Source organism: Myodes glareolus, chromosome 8, assembly GCF_982192425.1.
Source record: "Myodes glareolus chromosome 8, mMyoGla1.1, whole genome shotgun sequence".
Lineage (NCBI taxonomy): Eukaryota > Metazoa > Chordata > Mammalia > Rodentia > Cricetidae > Myodes > Myodes glareolus.
The window spans coordinates 6,886,351-6,905,769 of NC_142033.1; the positions used below are offsets into that span (position 1 = coordinate 6,886,351).

A 19,419-nucleotide genomic window follows, 5' to 3' on the forward strand; every position below is an offset into this window, starting at 1 on the left:
CGTGGTGCTACACAGATTATTAGAAATGGGTTAATCAAGATGTGAGAGTTAGCCAGTAACTAACTCTCTAGAGATAATGGGCCAGGGAGTGTTTAAAAGAATACAGTTTCCGTGTAATTATTTCGGGCAAAGCTAGCCAGGCGGGCGGTAGGAAGCGGCCTGCTGCTCCTTCTACACAGATAGTCACACTTCTTACTGAAGCAGGACTTACTTCCCAATAAGTTTATACTTATATTATATACTATTATAAAATATTGTGCTATTATACTATCCCATCCTTGTCCCTCAGATAATACATGTTTATCTCCAACAGCATGAAATGTTGGCTTTAAATACATTTGGAATATGCATTTGGTCATCATTTTCTCATCATTGTAAATGTGGTAATCATGACCACATTTTTAAGAATGAGATACGTTCTTTATTTGAAACTGTTTAATCAGATTTATTTTCACCCCTAGTTTTCTTGCTACTCTTTTATGTAGCTTTTGTATGTGTGAGATACGAGAGCATCGTATCTCCGGAGGCATGAAGGAAGGGAAGGGTTAGACGGATGGACGGAGGATAAGTGTACCTCTGAGTCTCTGGCACTGGAGTCTTTCACAGTGTGTCTCAGGAACTGCTGTGTGTGTGTGCCTTACACAGGAAGAACACACGTGTTCTCAGTCTGTATGAGGACATTAGTGCCTTTTTACAGTTCTACGTTGGTTTTTAAAACATTGTTCTTTCTAAAGATTCATGATTAATTTTCAAAACATAGTATTTCCAGAGAAATGTCATGAATTTAAAACTATTAGCTCTTTCTGTCATCCTTTGAAGTTCACTGGAAGAAACTTTATGAAGAATGTTGTCTGAATTCTAAACTAAGTGATGATTTAGTTCAGGGCGCTAAAGGATAAAGCAGAGCAGGTTCAGAGGTTGTGCTACAGCAGTTACGTCGTCTCAAAAACTGGACATATTTTCAGTTTTCTGAGTGGCATCTGTGTTGGTCACCTTTTTATTGTGGTGACAGAACACAAGAGGAAGGGAATATTTGGACACACAATTCCAGATGTCTCGCTACGTGGCTGGTGAAGGGAGGAGGGAAGAGAGAGGCAAAGAGGAACATACCTCTATACTTTTAAGGCTTTGACTCCAGTGGCTGAACTTCCTTCTACAAAGCTCTTCCTACTAGCTCCACAGGCTGGTCACTGAGTCTTTAGCATGGTGGCTCTCAGCCTCGGAGTCCCGGCCCCTTTGGGGTTGAATGACCCTTTCATAGGGGTCACCTAAGACCATCAGAAAACACAGATATTTACATTACAGTTCATAACAGTAGCAAAATTAGTTATAAAGTCCCAACAAAAATAACTTTAGGGTTGAGGGTCACAGCAACATGAGGAACTGGATTAACAGGTCATAGCACAAAAAAGGTGAGAACTCTGTCCAAGCCCTAGTATTTGATGTTATGCAGAAGACCCAAGCATGCCACTCAGACAGCCCCAGAGCTATTTAATCGTGGTTAGGAGAGTGGAGAGTTGTCATTAAGGCTTCTCTCCTTAGGGTAACTGGAAGATGGCGTTTAAAAAGAAGAAGCAAGAATTTAGAATCAGCTTGCTTCTGTCAAAAACTTCAAATGTTCTCAGAAAATTGATGACTCTATCTTAACAACACCTGGAAATGCTCAAAGTTTCTTTTAAACGAAGCAACACATTATCTGAGTATTGCGGTTGCAAATATTTTGACTCTCCTCCTGTGCAATGCAGATTACTCAAACAGGCACATGCACACGTATAGGCACACACACAAACACACACAGAGAGAGAATGGAGATTCAAACCAGTTGGAAATATATTAGCTATTATGTCAATAACTGTCCATTGAGATGAAAGCAACATAGGAACCTTGTTCCAATACTGACAGTTGAAATTATGGAATATATGTTTATACACACATATACATATAGAGATATATGGATTATTTCTGAAAATATCACAAGATTTTATTCTAAAAGATAAACTGGTCACTTTTAAGAGAGAAGTGACCCAGTATTACATCACACTCCCATATTCCCAGATTTTCTTTTTAATGTGGAAATAGAGTCATTGCTTATTACAGTGATTCTCAACTTTCCTAATGCTGGGACACTTTAATATAGTTCCTCATGTTGTAGTGACCCCAACCATAAATTTGTTTTTGTTGCTACTTCCTAACTGTAATTTTGCTACTGTTATGAATTGAAATATAAACAGCTGACATGCAAGTTATCTGATATGCGTTTCTTGTAAAAGGATCTTTGAACTCCCAAAGGAGTCTTGATTCACAGGTTGAGAATTGGCTTAGAGACTAGGAGATATTCCACGAGCCACTGGTGATTTGATACATAGTGTTCCATTCTGGGTGGTTTCAGCCTTGAAGTTGGCACCTAGTGGGCAGTTAGGTTCACTCATTTTAAACAAACAAAAACTATAAAAAGATATATTGTATTTGAATATAAATTAAGTAATTAGAAGCATCCTTTTATGTATTTAGTTTCTACATATAATACAGTGCACATATGTTATATGACAATATAAAGCTAGTCTATTGAAAACTTACTATCACCAGGCAACACGGAAAGGTCTTTACCAGAAATACACTATTAAAATCTTTAAAATTCTACACAATAAATATTTTTTGTTATTGACATTTTAGAGGATAAAAATAATATCTAGAGAGGTGAAGTTGGTCAAATTCACATAACAGAAGCAGAAAGAAGGGTATAGACATATCTGCCAGAGGGACTGTAGGCATCCCATTTGCCAGAGGTGCTGTAGACATATCATCTGCTAGAGATACTGTAGTCATATCTGTCAGAGGGGTTGTAGACATATCTTCCAGAGGGACTGTAGAAACCACCCCCATATGGGAAAGAGAAACCGATACTTCAAAGTCTAGATAACTCTTTGGCAGGAAGTCTTTTCCAAACATTTACAGACACGCAGGAGATCACACGGCTGTGCTTTAATTACCTGCCTTTCTTCTTTAATCCTCTTGTACCACACACATTCACACACTCACACACATTATACAAACATACCGCACATACACATGACAATACTACAAACATACACACTACACAGGACACAGACATTTACACTCCGACATTATATACTCACAAATGTGCAAACTACATACACATTACACCCACATGCTATACACACAGTATACTTACCACATCCATAGTATGTAGATACATTCACACTCTACACACACTATATACACTCAAACTTGCACTCACACCACACATAGATGGGTCACTTTGGGACAGACTGATAAAAATACTTGAGCAATTTAAAAATAAGACACTTTCCCAGAGCTGTTCCCTTTTTTCTTTCTTCCTTTCCTCAAAGATTCTGAGTGCAGCAGCGTCTTGTGAGGCCGTGATTACCGGATGCTGCTAACTCATCATGATGGACACACAACCATTTGCTCTGTCTTTCCCTGATAACTTGCATGGCACGTGTTTTCCTGAAATGGAAGCAAACACATATGCTCCTCTGGGTTTAGGATCTAAGCAATGGTTACCTTGGGTTTCGCCCCAGTGAGATTTCACAATGGAAAGAATCTCCAGGGACCGCCTTCAGGACTCTGCCGAATTACTACTTGTAATTTGAAGCCTGGGTGGCGCAAAGCCATGAGGTGCTGCTGGCCCGGACCTCCCCTCCTCTGTTTGCTCCACTTCCCCCCATTCTGTTCCTTCCAGTGTCTGCTTGCTTGTCTCTGACTTTCCCTAAGAGTAGGTGGGTGCAGCCCCACCAAGGAGGGTATTTTCCTTTGTCCCCGCCCTTGCGCATCCTCCGCTCCCTGCGCCCTCGCCTGCCTTCCCGGTTTCAGTTCTGGATGATAACCGGCAGTAGCCGGGAGACCGTTGTAATCGACCCTGACATCCCAGGTCCCCTTTGATTTTCAGTCTCAGAAGCGTTTGCTCTTTAATCTTGTTTATTTCATGCTGAACAGTCGCGTTTGAATAGCCAGGGCGTTCAGCGCTACAAAAGCCCGTATTTATGGAAGCCGATGAGACTTCCAGCTTAGAAACTGCTCCTTTGATGGGATTCAATGATGGAGCCCTCATATTCCAAAACACTCAGCCTCCAACAGGCATCGCTGCTTCTGGAAACTTATTCATATTTATAAACAAGCATAAATGCCTTTTATAAAAGAAATTTTCTTTTGGGATGCTAGCTGCTAGCTTTTTTTCCTCTCCTTTCTCAAAGATGGCACATAAAAGAATAAAAATGAAATTGATTCACGTGTCTCCCATATTAACACAGCCCAGGATAATTTTCAATACAAATCACTCAGATTCCAGCAGATGAATGCAAATTGGATCTTTTAAATCAGAAGTGAGAGAAAGCATTGAATTATAATTGCAAAGTAATATAATCAGACACCAGTAGCTTCAGATGGCTTTGTTGGTTCAGCTATGCAGCAGGAAGTGCTGGGCATTTAGTGTGAGTCCCCTTCTACCTCAGAGCCCTCCTGGTCAGGGACCAGCCTCTGCCTCCATCGGGGAAGTTCAGACAGTGAGCCTGTGGTGTGAGTGGCCTTGACGTTTTATTTATGTATGGATCTATTTCCGTGTTCTTGTTTATATTCATTTCATCTTTGTTTCCAGTTGACATGTGGTCGGTAGGGTGCATCATGGGAGAGATGGTCAAAGGAACAGTGCTGTTTCCTGGCACTGACCGTATCCTTCCCTGGGGCCGCGGGTCTCTGTGCAACCTTCTCATCTGATTCCTTTTGCATTTCCAATGCAAGACTGCTGAGGATCTCCATGGCCCTCAGAGAGCTTCTGTGAGATCAAATGTCAAGTATTTGCCAGCTCGCTTCACGGTAGAATGAGCTTGTCTCCCAGAAAGACCTTCCGCGGATGGGACAGCGTGAGATAAGGGAGCCTCAGTCTCGCATTGAAAGTTCTGCCTTACTTCACCTGTCAGATTCCAAGACTGTTTTACTGTTCTGTTCACAGAGATTTGTAAGTGAAGACACATATGTAGCTAGATAATAAATGACTGAGCCAGTGTTCACACTGGAGCTTTATAGTTTTAAATGATAGGAAATTAACATTCCCTTAGCACGGAGAGCTTAGCTCACCCACAGGTGAGATTGGTTTAAAACACAGGCCCAGAGAACACGCCTGCACATCTCATTTCCACCCTCATCAGCCTCTCTTCAAACAGCCTGTCTCATTCACTTCCTTTATAGGAAGAGTGGTATCTCCAAAACTGCTCTTATCTTCGCAGATTATTAACTAGCAATATTTAAAGCCTCACTGATTAACAGTGACTAGATAGAACATCTGGAGAAGTCATTTAAGTCACTTAAAGAAATAAAAGTAATCCTCTCTGAAGTAGAAACTGATGGATAGGCGTCCAGAGGGCCCAGGGCAGACATGCGGCTGGGCAGCTCCTAGCAACAGCCCACCCACCTGCTTCTGTAAGTGAAATGACCACTGTGTTTGATCACTTTTGACAATGTTCCGTCTTCATCGTTGTAAGGGGAAACTGAACTGAAGTGCTCACTGTTTGAAAGCAGTTCAGAGTGTCTAATTATGGGCTAACATCTAATTAATCTGATTAACAACATCATGGGATTATGCACTGGCTTTAAGTTTTTAACACCCTACCATCTCCATAATGTGTGTGTGGGGTATTTCCTACACAGTTCCACACATATGTGTACAGTATAACATAACTCCATACATATTTTCCTTAAGTTTAAAGGATGGTGGTGGTATACGCCTTTAATCCCAGCACTCGAGAGGCAGAGGCAGGTGGATGGATATCTGTGAGTTCAAGTCCAGCCTGATCTATGGAGTGAGTTCCAGGGCAGGGACTACACAAAAAAAAAAACCTTTCTCAAAAAAAAAAAAAAAACCAAACCAAAAAATAAAATAAAAAGAACAATTCAGAAATTCACAAAGTGTTAGAGAGTGATCAAAGAAAGACAGCAACACCTATCTTTAGCCCACACACATGTGCACACAGGAGCACCCATATATGCACTTGTGTGTATGCTCACACACACACACATGCGCATACACCTATACTGAATACACAGCATATAAAACACCATCAATAAATAAAAAGATAAACTGTTTGTTTCCATTTTTGCTGAAATTCTTTTCTCTGTCCTTATAATATGACACTCTGATTTCAAAAATCTTTCTGCGTATATTGCTATTCTGTTTCTACTAATGCATTTCATTAAATGGTGTTTATAAATTAGTGCCATTGTTAATTCTGTTTTGAAGATATATTGCACTTGCTCAAAACAAGACTATTTCATATTTCCAAAAAAAACTAAAACCTAGAATTTCTTTCATTCCCCCGTGAGTCAGCTACTTTTTTCTTAATGTTTGGGAATAAATTTGAGTTAGTCAGTATGTTCTTTGTTCTTCCAGAAATTCATTTGAGTTGAATTACTGCGGATTAAAGCAATGTTTGCCACCTGAAGGCGAGACTGCTGGCTCCGCGGCCGGTTGTGGCACACTGCAAGATTCCCCAGTGAGTTAGCAAGCACAGCCCGGCATTATTAAAATCCTTTCCTGGGAGAAGCGGCTTCTGCTTCACTGTTTAATCTGAACGTCAAAACCCCTAGTGGACAATTCTTAAGGCCACTGTGGTGTCCCAAGATCACACTGTGCAGACCTAATGTGAGGCTTTGATCCTGATTTTTTTTTTCTGAGTATCTTGAGACAAACCCGTAAATTTCATGGGGGAACCAGTTACCTGTCCAAGCACATTGGTGTATTTTAAGTTGGTCTTTTAGGTGCACATTGTAACCACTGATTGTGATGGAGTTTGCCTTTCGGGTGCAGAATGTGCTATTTACCTTAGTAGGTATTCCTTGTCAGAGACAACCTGTTTGAGGAGGAAAAATGACACTGAAATCTATTAAAATGGAGCCGGAGATGATGAATCTGTCAGATACGACCTGTTCAATACATTATAAAGTCATACTATTTTAAAAGTCAGTAAACACATCCGTTTGAAAGCATCCTCAAACGGTTTCTACAAGCCCATCCATATCAGCTGTGCACATCATCTGGATACAGTCGCACAGAAAATGGACTTTAATCAAGCTTTCATGCTCTTTATATGACAAAGAATACAGCATGCTGTCTTCAGCGGGAAGTTTAGAAACCAGATAGCCGATAGTTCTTAAAGTTGTAACTATTTCATGAATAGATTTTTAAAAATATATATTAAATGGCTCTCATTCCATCATAATGTTTTGAACTCTGTAAAGATCAATGAGAGTTTAGCTGCAGAGGTCGAACAGATGGCTCAGAGGCTAAGAGCACTGGCTGCTCTTGCAGAGAGCGCTGGTCCCGTTCCCAGAACCCACAACTGTTCATAACTCCAGTACCAGGGAAACCAGGGGGAAGTCTTTCTTCTATAATTTTAATTATTTTATTTTTGAGACTATAGTATAATTATTTCATTTTCCTTTTCCCTTTCCTTCCTTCAAATTCTCCCATGTACCACTCTTTGATTTTGTTCAAATTCATGGTCTCTTTTTACTAATTGTTGTTACACACACACACACACACACACACACACACACACCTAAATACATACATACAACCTGAAGTTGTCTGTATAATGCTACTTGTATGTATGCTTTCAGGGCTTGACATTTGATATTTATTTGATACAATTGGTATGCTAGGCAGGAAGTTGGAGATTGCTTTCCTCCTTAAGTTTAAATATAAAAATCTTTATCTATGTCATTTGGCATGTACTTTTCAACAGGGTCACATGTAGCCCAGGCTGGCCTTGAACTCATTGTTCAGTTCAAATTCTGCATGGACACCTGATTCTCCTGTTTCTACTTCCCAAGGGCTCAGATAACAGGTATGCCCCACACTGCCTGGTTTATATGCTGTGAGGGATTGACCCAGGGCCTAGGCACACTAGGCAAGCTCTACCACTTGAACTATTACCTAGCTCTGTTTTCCTGACTTCACAGAAATTTGATTATCCCCTGTTAACAATCCGGCGTACACAGTCACACCCAGAAATGAATGTGACCTTCCAGAGAAGTGTCCCAGGATGGAGCACAGTGTCCTGCCGCATACCTTAGATAGAGTCAGTGTGGTCAGTGAAACCATTTGCCTTAATGATGTCACAAATGTGAACGGGGCTTTGAGCTTCCTCACCTCTAAATATAGATGCCAAACCTGCAACCACATGCAGATAAGACAGACCTTTGTTTGTGAAGCCAGAACGCTGCACCTGGAGGACGCTGCCATTCACGTCTGAGAACGAGTGCTGCACGAGGGGTTAAGAGCCTCTCCAGATAGGAGTCTAGGAGGAGAACCTTCAATAGCTTAAAAATGTTGCTTCTGCCACATAAGTTAACACACTCTAGAAAATGTAATTCTTGTCTGCTTTTGATTTGTAAAGAGAGATTACAATAATAGTTGTATAAGAAAAACCAATGATAGTGAAAACCACAAGCATCGCATGTCCGACAGCAGGCCCCAGAGGTCCATCCTCACTGAGTCACTGAGTCACTGCATCAGGTTCAAGATTGTCCACCTTGGCTACCTCGTGTGTTCGCTCCTAAGGAACGTGCTGTTAATGAATTGCGTCTTAAACATTTCTTCATGTTTTATGTTATCAGAAAATTATTTTTGAGACAGAAAAAATATTCCCAAATGAAAAGTAACAAAGCTAAAAACTTTATTCTCCCTGTACAAAGCCTTGCACACACCATGCAAATAATTTACCCCTGAGCTGCATCCCTGGGTCCAAACTAAAATGTTTTTAGAGGAATAAAACAACTGAAACACCACCAACATTATAGGGAACTATTGTGTGTGTGTGTGTGTGTGTGTGTGTATGTGTGTGTGTGTGTGTGTGTGTGTGTGTTTCTACCCTGAGCTTATAAATGTCCTCATATATTAAAGTGCTTTCAAGATCAAATTTTATTATGGAGAGATATAATTACTAAACAAGCTGGGTTCACTGTGTGGTGTGTGGGAGACGCCTGTGTTGTCCTCAGTTGGCCTCATGGACAATGCAGCCTCTGTTCTCTCCCTCCTGGACCAGTCTTCCCTCCACAGGAGCTCAGGAATCCTGATGGTTGCATCCCCATTTTCAAGATAGTGATGTGTGAAAGAGAGAAAACCTAGGACTTTTCCTTTCTCTGACTTATTTCCAGAGAACTGGCCTGGTAAGTGTACTATGACCGAGAGCTATTGGGTGATCTTTTCAAGAATTGGAACCTGTTACGTGTTATGCCCAGATCACAGAATCCCCCAAAAACCAACAAGGAGACTAATTCCTGTATGTAAAAGTAAAGAGCCTTTATTCTTACGTAAGTTCGCAAACTTGGTCTTTCCATATGTCCAACATATTGGAGTAAGCAGATAGCCCTGAGGTCAGTTGGGGTTGGGGTTTTGTAGTAGCAAAGGTGGGGGTGAGGAATTTCGAAGGTTCAGAACCCCTGAATGGCTGACATTTGTCTAGGGGTGTTCTGGTGAAAAGCAATGCATGTGTGCTGGCAGGTGATCCTATCTACAATGGTTGGAACATTAGGACTTTCCTTTGGATGGTCTGTTCCTGGGTGGTGCCTGGGTAGTCTCAGTTTGTGGCCTTTCTTGGAACCAGGGTAAACTACTGAGACTCAGGCCTCTGTTGAGCTTGTCATGGCTGGGTCCTACATTATGTCCTGTACCATGAACTCAGAAGCACAGCCAAGCCTTCTCATATAGTGGTTTAGTAACTCACTGGAGAGTGTCGGTATATTCCTCGTTAGTATTTCCCTAAGTGCAGCTGCAGGACTACTGGGTAGCAGTTATCGTCCGTGTTTCTCTGTGATAAACCAGCGCAGACCTAAGCCTTTGAACCCTAAGTTAAGTGGCGTGTGTTGGGGTTGCAGGGAGGTTTTGTAAGTTTTCTACAGTGTGAATATTTGAGTGTGTGAACATGGTTTCATATCATGATACTGAATTCACAGCACATGGACTCTCCCCTCATTTCACTTCCATTGGAGACCGTATCAGCTTACATTCTGTCCTCCAGAGCTGAACTAAGGCCACCGAGCCGTACCGGACACCACGCCTATGCAGTGGCTAGTTAGAGATAAAATGGCTTCTTCTGGAACTTTCCAGGATAGATACCGCAGGTGGCAACACCTTCTTTAGGAGATGAGCAAAGAATTGGGAGAGAAATGTTGGTGGTTTTGAAGTTGCCAGTGAAGGCTTTAGCATTTTCACACTCATGACTGAATAGCGGGTCTAAGATAGTTAATCATTAGTTAATCAACTCTAGAAATATTATGTGTAGTAACAGAATAATCAAAGACAGAAGAAAAAAGGAGTAATTCAAACTGCATGGCAAAATAACCAGAGAGCTCTTTTTTTTTTTTTTTTTTAAGGCTTTTTGAGTCAGGATTTCCCTGTCCAGAACTTGCTCTGTAGATCAGGCTGACCTTGAACTCACAGAGATTTGCCTGCTTCTGCCTCCTGAGTACTGGGAGTAAAGGCATGCACCACCACTTCCTGGCTTCCAGAAAGCTCTTTAAGAGTCTTCTGAAGGCAGAAATGGCAGAGCATAAATTTTATTCACAATTATAACCCAAATAACCAGAAAGCAGACGGTATTTTACATCCGTCCATTCATCAGGAAATGTGCCTCAGAAAGTTCTCCAGTCCGAAACACTAAGTGGCACTTAGAGTCTGAGTTCTCAGTCAACCAGAAAAGCTGGCAGCCTCGTGGCTCCAGCGGCTCATCTTTCATCCCTTAAGTATAGTCTGCTCCATTTCCCTAGGATGGTACCACTCCCGGAAGTTCTTAGTCGCGACCAATCACCTTCGCAAAAGATCTCATTTACTCCCAAGAGCAAAGGATTTGCAATGCCACTCTATTTAATCTGCAGTGAATTTAGTATTAGATGAGGAAATTTGCTGTCATAATTTTTATTAAGTGTCAATTTCCTGTTAATATTCAAGGCCTTAGATAATTTATCTCATGGTGGCATTTTCTGAAATGATAGATCTGATGTAGAAGTACATGAACTTACTACTCTTCATTTGCTGTGCAGGAGAAGACTAGAGTATTCGCTTTCTTCTTCTGCACAGCATGAAGGTGCTTTAGTGCTGTGCCTTCATCAAATAATATTAACAATTAATTTATAAAGGATACATCATGTGATGCCAGCATCTAACTAATACCGGTAAATTCTTTTATATTTAAAAGTACAAATCGAGGTAGCAATCCGACCATTTTATTTGAATTTTTAGCTTAATTTTCACTCAAAATATGGATTACAACAATTTTAGTGTAAAGGTGTTGATATGAAAGACTGAGACAAACACATTAGAGATGCTCTCGGAGGGACACGCCCCTGGTAAATCACATCACAAATTTTAGACCAAAGCGAGTCAGTTCCTCCTACCACATTAGTTCCAGGCACCTGCTCCCCCCACCACCCCGCAGCAAACACTGACTTGAACGCAAGGAAAACACATCCACCTTGTCTAGACACTCAGACATTTGTCGGAGGAAAGGACTTGAAAGGGGTGTGTTGAGCGAAGGCACTCTGTCTTAAGGAGGGTTGTGTCCAGAATTTGTTGCAAGACTGTTTAACAACCTCGCTGACACAGTCTTGATTGTTCTGGTTTCTCTAGGTCCCGAATGATGCTTCATTTAAAAACACTCTCGGGTAGGAAAGCTCACCCAGTGCTGTTAGAGACTCAAATTATTTTTTGAATTCCAGGATTTGTGACTCGCCTTAAATTTTTTATCAGAAATCCCATAGAATTGCCTGAGGGCTGCTTCTTTGGATGCCCTAAGTTATGGGCAGGGTACGGCCACTTAGCATCCCAGCACTTACCAGGAGGACGCAGGAAGGATGTCGGGCTTGAGAGCCACTCTACAAGTCTGAGGCTGAACTGAGCTACAAAAAATTCCTGCAAAGAAACACAAACAAATAAAATAACACAATTCTGTGTTGGAGGTTTTTATTGAATACTTTTATGACTCTAGTTGAATGAAATTAGAATAAAATAATGGGTTGATGATATTTTGCCAAACTTGTTAAAATGACTTCTTTGTAGAAAATTGAGAAACTTCTTTGCCTCTTTTAAACATAGTATTAATCCATACCCTTTAGAATTCAGAGCAAGGTTGAGTAACGAGTCAATGACATCTTAGCATGGCATAGTAACCCAATCACAGTAGAGAGAAATTCTCTTTTTGTGTTTCCAGTGGTAACTGAGCTTTAAACTCCATGAACATTGTTCTAAGTACTGAGATCTACCATCCATTCATCTGTCTGTCTATCTATCTATCTATCTATCTATCTATCTATCTATCTATCTATCTATCTATCTATCTATCTGTCTATCTATCTGCCTATCATCTATCCTGTATACTTTTATATGGTATCTATAGTCATAGACTTAGCATGAATTTTTGCAGGAGAATCACTATGTAATCATGCATAGTGAATTTCTTTATTTCCAGTAATTCTGATTCCTGCCTGTCCCCTGTGACAGCCACAATAGTCAGTGAAGTTTCACTGGTGTTGGTACTTGGCTCATTCTTGCCATTGGCATGCTAGAGAATGCACCTCCACCCTTCCACCTGCATTTCATTTCCAGACAGTCCATGGCAATTTGTAGTTTTTATTATAATAACTGTTATTCATCCAGGTTGTAAGAGAGGTAGAAATATGCAATTAAGTTGCTTTTGTTTTTGTTTGAATACCTGTCTACCATTTGCAGTTTATATTTATGTTAAATACAATTTCTTCTTTTACCATGTCAGACTTTTTGGTTCAACTCTTGAATAGCTAAGAGGAAGGGGCTTACAAATCTTAATTAGTTAGCATTATGTTAAAGGTCTTTGAAGGGCCTTGTGTTCCTTTAGTAGGAAGAAAAGATTGGAAGGATGGGGTTGTAGAAGAATAAAGGGGGCCTGAGTTGGAATTAGTGCAAATCTGCAAGACTCAATCCTGTTTGAAATCAGCTGCTTTTAGCAAATCCTTTAGAGCCTGCACTGTCTATCATTCTCAAAGGTCTGACACATCAGACACTAAGGAGAAAGAAAATCTGAACTACTCAGTTCCAAGATGCTGGGAGGGATGTAGGGAAGGGTTGTGCATCTCTCACTCAATGCTAATTACAGGTATACAGAGGGACCGTGACAGACAGAGGGACGATGGTAGACAGACTGGCTGTGGGTGACATAAAAGTCCTGCATGTTTCACACAGCCTTCCAGAGAAAGATATAAATGTCATGAACGCATAATAAAAATTTGAAAAGACAGAAATTTGAACAGTTCACAAATGTATATGTGCATCAAAACTCTGCAATGTATTCCACAAATATACACGGCCAAACAGTGTTAGCTCAATGACCCCAAATGGGATGATTATACATAGAAAATATTGTCAATGAAATTTCCTCATTTTTAGAAGAGGAACAAAAATATCTTAAAGGCAATTTAGGGAAAACATAAATAAATATTATTTAAAGTATTTGTGTGCTTGCTATTCTAAAAATAAAAATCACTGAGGTAACCTTAGGAAAATTCCTATAATGAAATTAGATAATTTTAATTCTAAACCACATGATTATTAAAATTTTCTTTTACTAAGGTATTTTCAGCATTATTTGAATCTTTGAATTCTTTCAAACAAGAGAGAATGTCCTGTTTTTTATCCTTGGATATTTGACCATAGTCACAATTATATAAATACTATTCTATCCTATTATATTTAAATAATATTTTTATTTTTGGAAAGCAAAGACCACTTCCCAATCCTGCTTCTGTTAAATAATAGTAGTTCTGTAAAAGCACACAAGTTCCAGAATTAGACTTATAATTCCAAGAGCATTCACAGGCAGGCTGTCAACTTTGATATTACCCTTTGTCCTGTGTTGCTTAGTGAAACTCCAGCCATGCTGAAGGGACTCAGCCCTCAGTGACAGGTGACAGAAAGGTGAGAGCCCTGGGTCTGCGCTTCTTTTTCCCTTAACTATTTCCTCCCCAGATATTGACCAGTGGAACAAAGTCATTGAGCAACTAGGAACTCCGTGTCCAGAATTCATGAAGAAATTGCAGCCCACAGTCAGAAACTACGTGGAGAATCGGCCCAAGTATGCAGGACTCACCTTCCCAAAGCTCTTTCCTGATTCCCTCTTCCCAGCGGACTCTGAGCACAATAAACTTAAAGGTAAGCACTAGGCCCAGCTTGCCAGTCACGAAAATGCACCTGTTAGGTCTTCCCTTGACAGGTATTGATGCAAGAAGAGGTGATTCTGACAAGAAGCTGTCTTGATTAACTGTTTTATCAGGGTTATTTAGAATCTTGAAACCATTTTTTTTTAGTGTGAATTTAAAAGGTCAGTGTATTGTACTTTGAGAACATCTTCAATCCATTTTTAGTTACTAGAAAAACATTTTTAACACAGATTTTCATCTGCAAAGTCTTGTAGACATAACTTTAGTACCTTTGTATTTTATGGAGTGTCTTACGACCATTTCTCAATTACAGAATAATAGATTAGATTTTACCTACACATTTCTTTCTTTTCAAGTCTGGTTCCTTCTGCCTTCAGTCAGACTGTCTCTGTGCCTTCACTTGCTGCTGGACCACCAGCTAACTACTGATTTTTTTTTAATGATGGTAAAGAATTTAGGAGAGGTTTAATTGACTTAATATTTTGTTAAGCATTTTCAACAGACTCTAGTTAATAACTGCCAAACATAATACAATCTCACATTAAAAATTGTACTATCAAAACACAAGGTAGACGCATGCTTGTGGGGGTGTATTCCAAGTGTGCAGAGCAGTCAGTTATCTATGGGTTTGATGTATAGGCTTAATTTAAATAACCGAGCGAAACGTCAATGGGATGGAAGAATTAAAATCAGTGCTTTGTTGTTCAGGATCTAGTCATCACTTCCAAATTTATTCCTGAGGGATTTGAGATAGTATACATCCTCGTGCAGCATAGTCTCTGGGTGACATTTCCAAAGCTGTCAACACTACCCATACAGAGAACGAACTGCCTGAAGGATATCTCAGCGTGAATGCCTTCAGAATGCTAATCAGGATAGTAGGTATTTCAGTCACTGTTCTGCCATCGAAGTACTAACCAGGCCCAACCCTGCTTAGCTTCCGAGATCAGACAAGATCAGGCGCCTTCAGGGTAGTATGGCCATAGACTCAGTCACTGTTCTATAGCTGTGCAGAGACAGCGTGACCCTGACAATGCCTATAAAAAAAAAAACATTTAATTGGGGCTGATTTACAGTTCTAGAGGTTCAGTCCATTATCCTCATGGCAGAAAGTATGGCAGCATGTAGACAGACATGGTGCTGGAGGAGTAGGTGAGAGTTCCACATCTTGATCCATAGGCATCAGGAAGAAGAAAGGCTGTATAGGACCTGGCTTGACCTTTTGAAGCATTCAAAGCCCACCCCGGCTTCCTCCAACAAAGCCACACCTCCTAATCCTTCTCAAGTAGTGCCACTTCTGAGGACTCAGCATCAGATATGCAGGCCTATAGGGAACATTCTTATACAAACCACCAGAGCAGACAGAAACAACCCCATGAAGACACTGATGGCCTAACACTGTGGAGACAGCAAGACTCGCACTGAGCTATTTAACAGTAGTGCAAATGCTTGCAGGCAACCTGTTGTAGGACACTGCTAGCTGGTAGAGGTCACAGGCTACCCTAGCCTGGCAACTTTCTCTAAGCTCAGCATCAGGAAAACTGCCTCCCTCCCCAGCAGAGCTTCCTGCTCTCTACCCAGCCTTATCTGGAGGATGTCTCCAGGCCCAGGATGCCTGAGTTATCTCGAGGCTGACCCTTGAAACACTTCCCTGCAAACACACTTCCCCTGAAGACCCACATGGCAGTCAGGCAAGTGCCCCAGCCGTTTGATAGGACCCTACTGTGACATACAAAGCCTTGTGAAGGAGCATTTCTCTTAATGCAAATTAGGGCCTGTCCCCAGGCTCCCCAGCTGGGATAAAGTTGAGCTGATTCACTGAAGTCTGTCACCCAGAGGACTGTCTCCTTTTGTGTTCCTGGGTTGTATACAAAACTTTCTGTAACTGCTACTGCCCCTTGCCCTCTCAATCTGAAAGTTGACAGGCCAAGAGAAAAAAAGAAATCCCTAACAGCAAACTCTAGCAATAGTATGCTTCGTGATGTAAATCTAACTTCCTAGAGTTTAGTTATTTTTTTGTAAATTATTAGCTATTTAATATAGTTGTGATTCTAATACAAGACTGGGCAACACTAATGAATTATCACAATATGCAAATGATCAAGGGAAACTTCGTTCTGACTCTGGGAAAGAAGCAAGTTTGCAAGTTGAAAGATACTGGAAACATTCTCTTTGTTTACTACATATGGTGCTGACGATGGCTTCTGGTAGATGCTCCGGTGCTGGCAGAGGTCACTCCCTTCCTAACAAGGAACCATTCCATCCCGTGCCCTTTCTAAGAACAGAAATACAGATGGTCTTTAGAGCAGACTCTGGTGTCTGCAGGACACATAAACTGAGAATAAAATCAGCTTCAGAACAAAAAGATCTTTTAAAAAAGGCTTTTAGAACATTGGTCATAAAATAATCTTAAAATCTGAATTAGTATGTAAGTCTTTGTGAACTTCTGGTATTCTTGTGAACTTCAAAGTTTTCTTTGAAAAGAATGCTAATCAATTAAGAAACCAGTATTCATCAGAAAAAAACTGCCAATAGACATAAAATATCTTTTAATGAATAAACTTTCATATTAATATAAAACATTATAAACCAAAGGAAATAGTCACAGATATATAGTTGAAAATAGTTTCCTACATCTTAGCTGTTGTGTTAGCAAAGTTAAGTAAAAAACAATGTCAGACAGTTGAATTGCATCCAGAAGTAGACAGTGGAAGAAATCACAGTGGTAGCCTATGAAAATGACTATTTCCTAACTTTTTATGTTGTTTATTTAAATATGCTATTACTAAATTCTTACCATTAACACAGTTGCCTTAATCTGAACACTTAATAACAAACAATTGATATTGTAAACATTTTACATGTAAACATTTTATTACACTACAAATGAACTCTTGAGTCTGCTACAGAATGCATCTGATGTCTTCAAAAAGAGTAAAAACATGGATGTTCTACATCTGTGGCTATACAAAAGTCGCCCAGTTCCTACTTTATCCTGTACATCAGCATACTTAGTTCCAATATTTATGCCGTTTACTATTAGATGCCCTCATTGATTAGAAAAGAAATATTACAAATTCCTAAGTCAGCTGAGGTTTTTCTCTCCTGAATTAGAAGTTTTACTATATGTTTGGAATATTGAGTAATTTTTCTGTTAAAATTTTGAGGCCATTTGAGTAATAATATTGGTTTACGATATTATTAACATAATATTAAGATATTACTTATTCTTGTTAAGAAAGCACTTCATGTAAAATTTCACATGCTTTAGAGACCAAAAATTAAATTGGCTTCAGGCCTGGGTCTTCAGCTCAGTAGGTGAAAAATGCTGAGTTGGATTCCCAGAACCCATGTAATAAAAAATGAGTTGTGTCTGCACTGGTCATTCAATGTTGAGGAGGTGGAGGCCGTCAGTCAGATTGGCCCAGCTGTCAAGGGTCTATGCTTTCTCAAAAGAAACAAAAGAGGTTCAATAGTGCTTGAAGAATGGTACCCAAGGCTGTGCTCTGACTTTCACATATGTGCACCATCACATATGTGCTGGTGAGACTGCCCACACAGGGACATGGTCACATGTATGTCACCTTGCCCAACCACAGAATTCACCTTGCTGCCTTGTATATCATATGTATATCATATGAAGATATTCATTACCATCAGCTGTGGCATGGAACTTCCTTTAGACCCTAGCCATCTGATTCCACCTATTTATATGCTTGATGAACACAGGACGCTACAACAAAATTTCGTGGTTAAACGAGGTGATTTTTAACCCTTTCACTCTTCAGATTGTTTTTACCAGATCGAAGATATCTGAATGATGCTGGTTCGCAACTTCAGTGTGAACACTACAAATTCTGCTGATCCCACTTTGTGTACGAGAACACGGATGCACACTGATTGACATCCTACCCCCACCCCTGTATCTGAGCTGTGCATTTCTGCAGATGCCGCATGCACTTTGCATTCCACAAGCCCTTTATCCCACCCCCTAGTGTCCTTACAAATCACCCATGAAAGATTCTTCACTTATTCAAACTTCAAAGCTGATAAATTCTATTTATAATTCTGAGTGAACAATTAAACTCAAATATTCACAACATATAACCCTCACAGAGCTCTCAAAATGATATTTTAGGCTTTGTGACAAAGAAAATTAGAAGTTGCACTTCTTTTAGCCACAAGGAGTTCTCTGGCGACTGAGAACTGCTTTGCTTTTTTATTCCCAAAGCAATAAACGCTGTTGCCAGAATGAAAACCTTAGGAATCATCTTTCCCATTTATCATTTCAGCCAGCCAAGCCAGGGATTTGTTATCAAAGATGCTAGTGATTGACCCAGCTAAGAGGATATCGGTGGACGATGCCTTACAGCACCCGTACATCAACGTTTGGTATGACCCCGCGGAAGTGGAGGCGGTAAGACATTAGCGTAAACCACCCACAGTGAGCAGCGCAAACAGAGTAAAACTCAGCCCATGAGCCCACGCAGGCCTTCTGTAACTCCCACATCGAGAGCCATTACCGGATCCCCTGACAGTTTGTATCTTTCTAAGACTTCCTGTGAATGGGGTTGTATTGGACACTGTTTCTTTGAATTCACACTTATGTCTGCTCCAGTGTGATCATCTGTCAGCCTCTCTGGATGCAAATAAGAGCTCATGTTGGTGGGAATGCTTCCTTGCATCCTTTACGGCACACCAACATTGGCATCACATGGTGCCTAAGAAGGATTCAGTTAGGAAGCCTTTCCTAGGATCACTAGTGACTTTGCAACTGCATGCACAAGACATAAAAAAAGTAGATATTTCAAACAGATCCTTATTTTTAGGTGGATTATAAATAGCTCATTAGGGTATGCTTCTGGTCTTAGACCTACATAAGGCTGATAACTCTTAGAAACTTAACTATTTTAAAAATACTTTCAACTACCTACTACCTTTTCTGTGACTTCGTTCTTCCATCTTTACCTGTTTCTGTGTGGGAGTTGTCACGTAGATCCTGCTTGTGTGAGCGCTATGGACCACCTGAAGGGAATTTTCTATCTGCACCGGCTGCAACTGCATCTATCAGCAACACTGCCTTTCCCTGAAGGTGGCATGTTCTTAAAGCATTTGAACACTGATGCTAGCTTGTGTCACCAGTGCAATGCTTCAGCCTTTGTGGTTGAATTTGCTCTGTATCATCTAACATTGTCT

At 40.4% G+C, this 19,419-nt stretch overlaps 1 protein-coding gene across 4 annotated transcripts in view; it reads left to right on the top strand.

Annotated features, from left to right (window-relative positions):
- Mapk10 (mitogen-activated protein kinase 10) overlaps window positions 1-19,419 on the top strand; it is a 279,025-nt gene that overhangs the window by 212,584 nt on the left and 47,022 nt on the right. For all 4 annotated transcript variants that reach the window (XM_048427160.3, XM_048427178.3, XM_048427189.3 and 1 more), the window contains 2 exons: window positions 14,033-14,215; window positions 18,516-18,640. In XM_048427160.3, coding sequence (XP_048283117.1) covers window positions 14,033-14,215; window positions 18,516-18,640 — 308 coding nt within the window. The remainder of the gene's footprint in view (window positions 1-14,032; window positions 14,216-18,515; window positions 18,641-19,419) is intronic.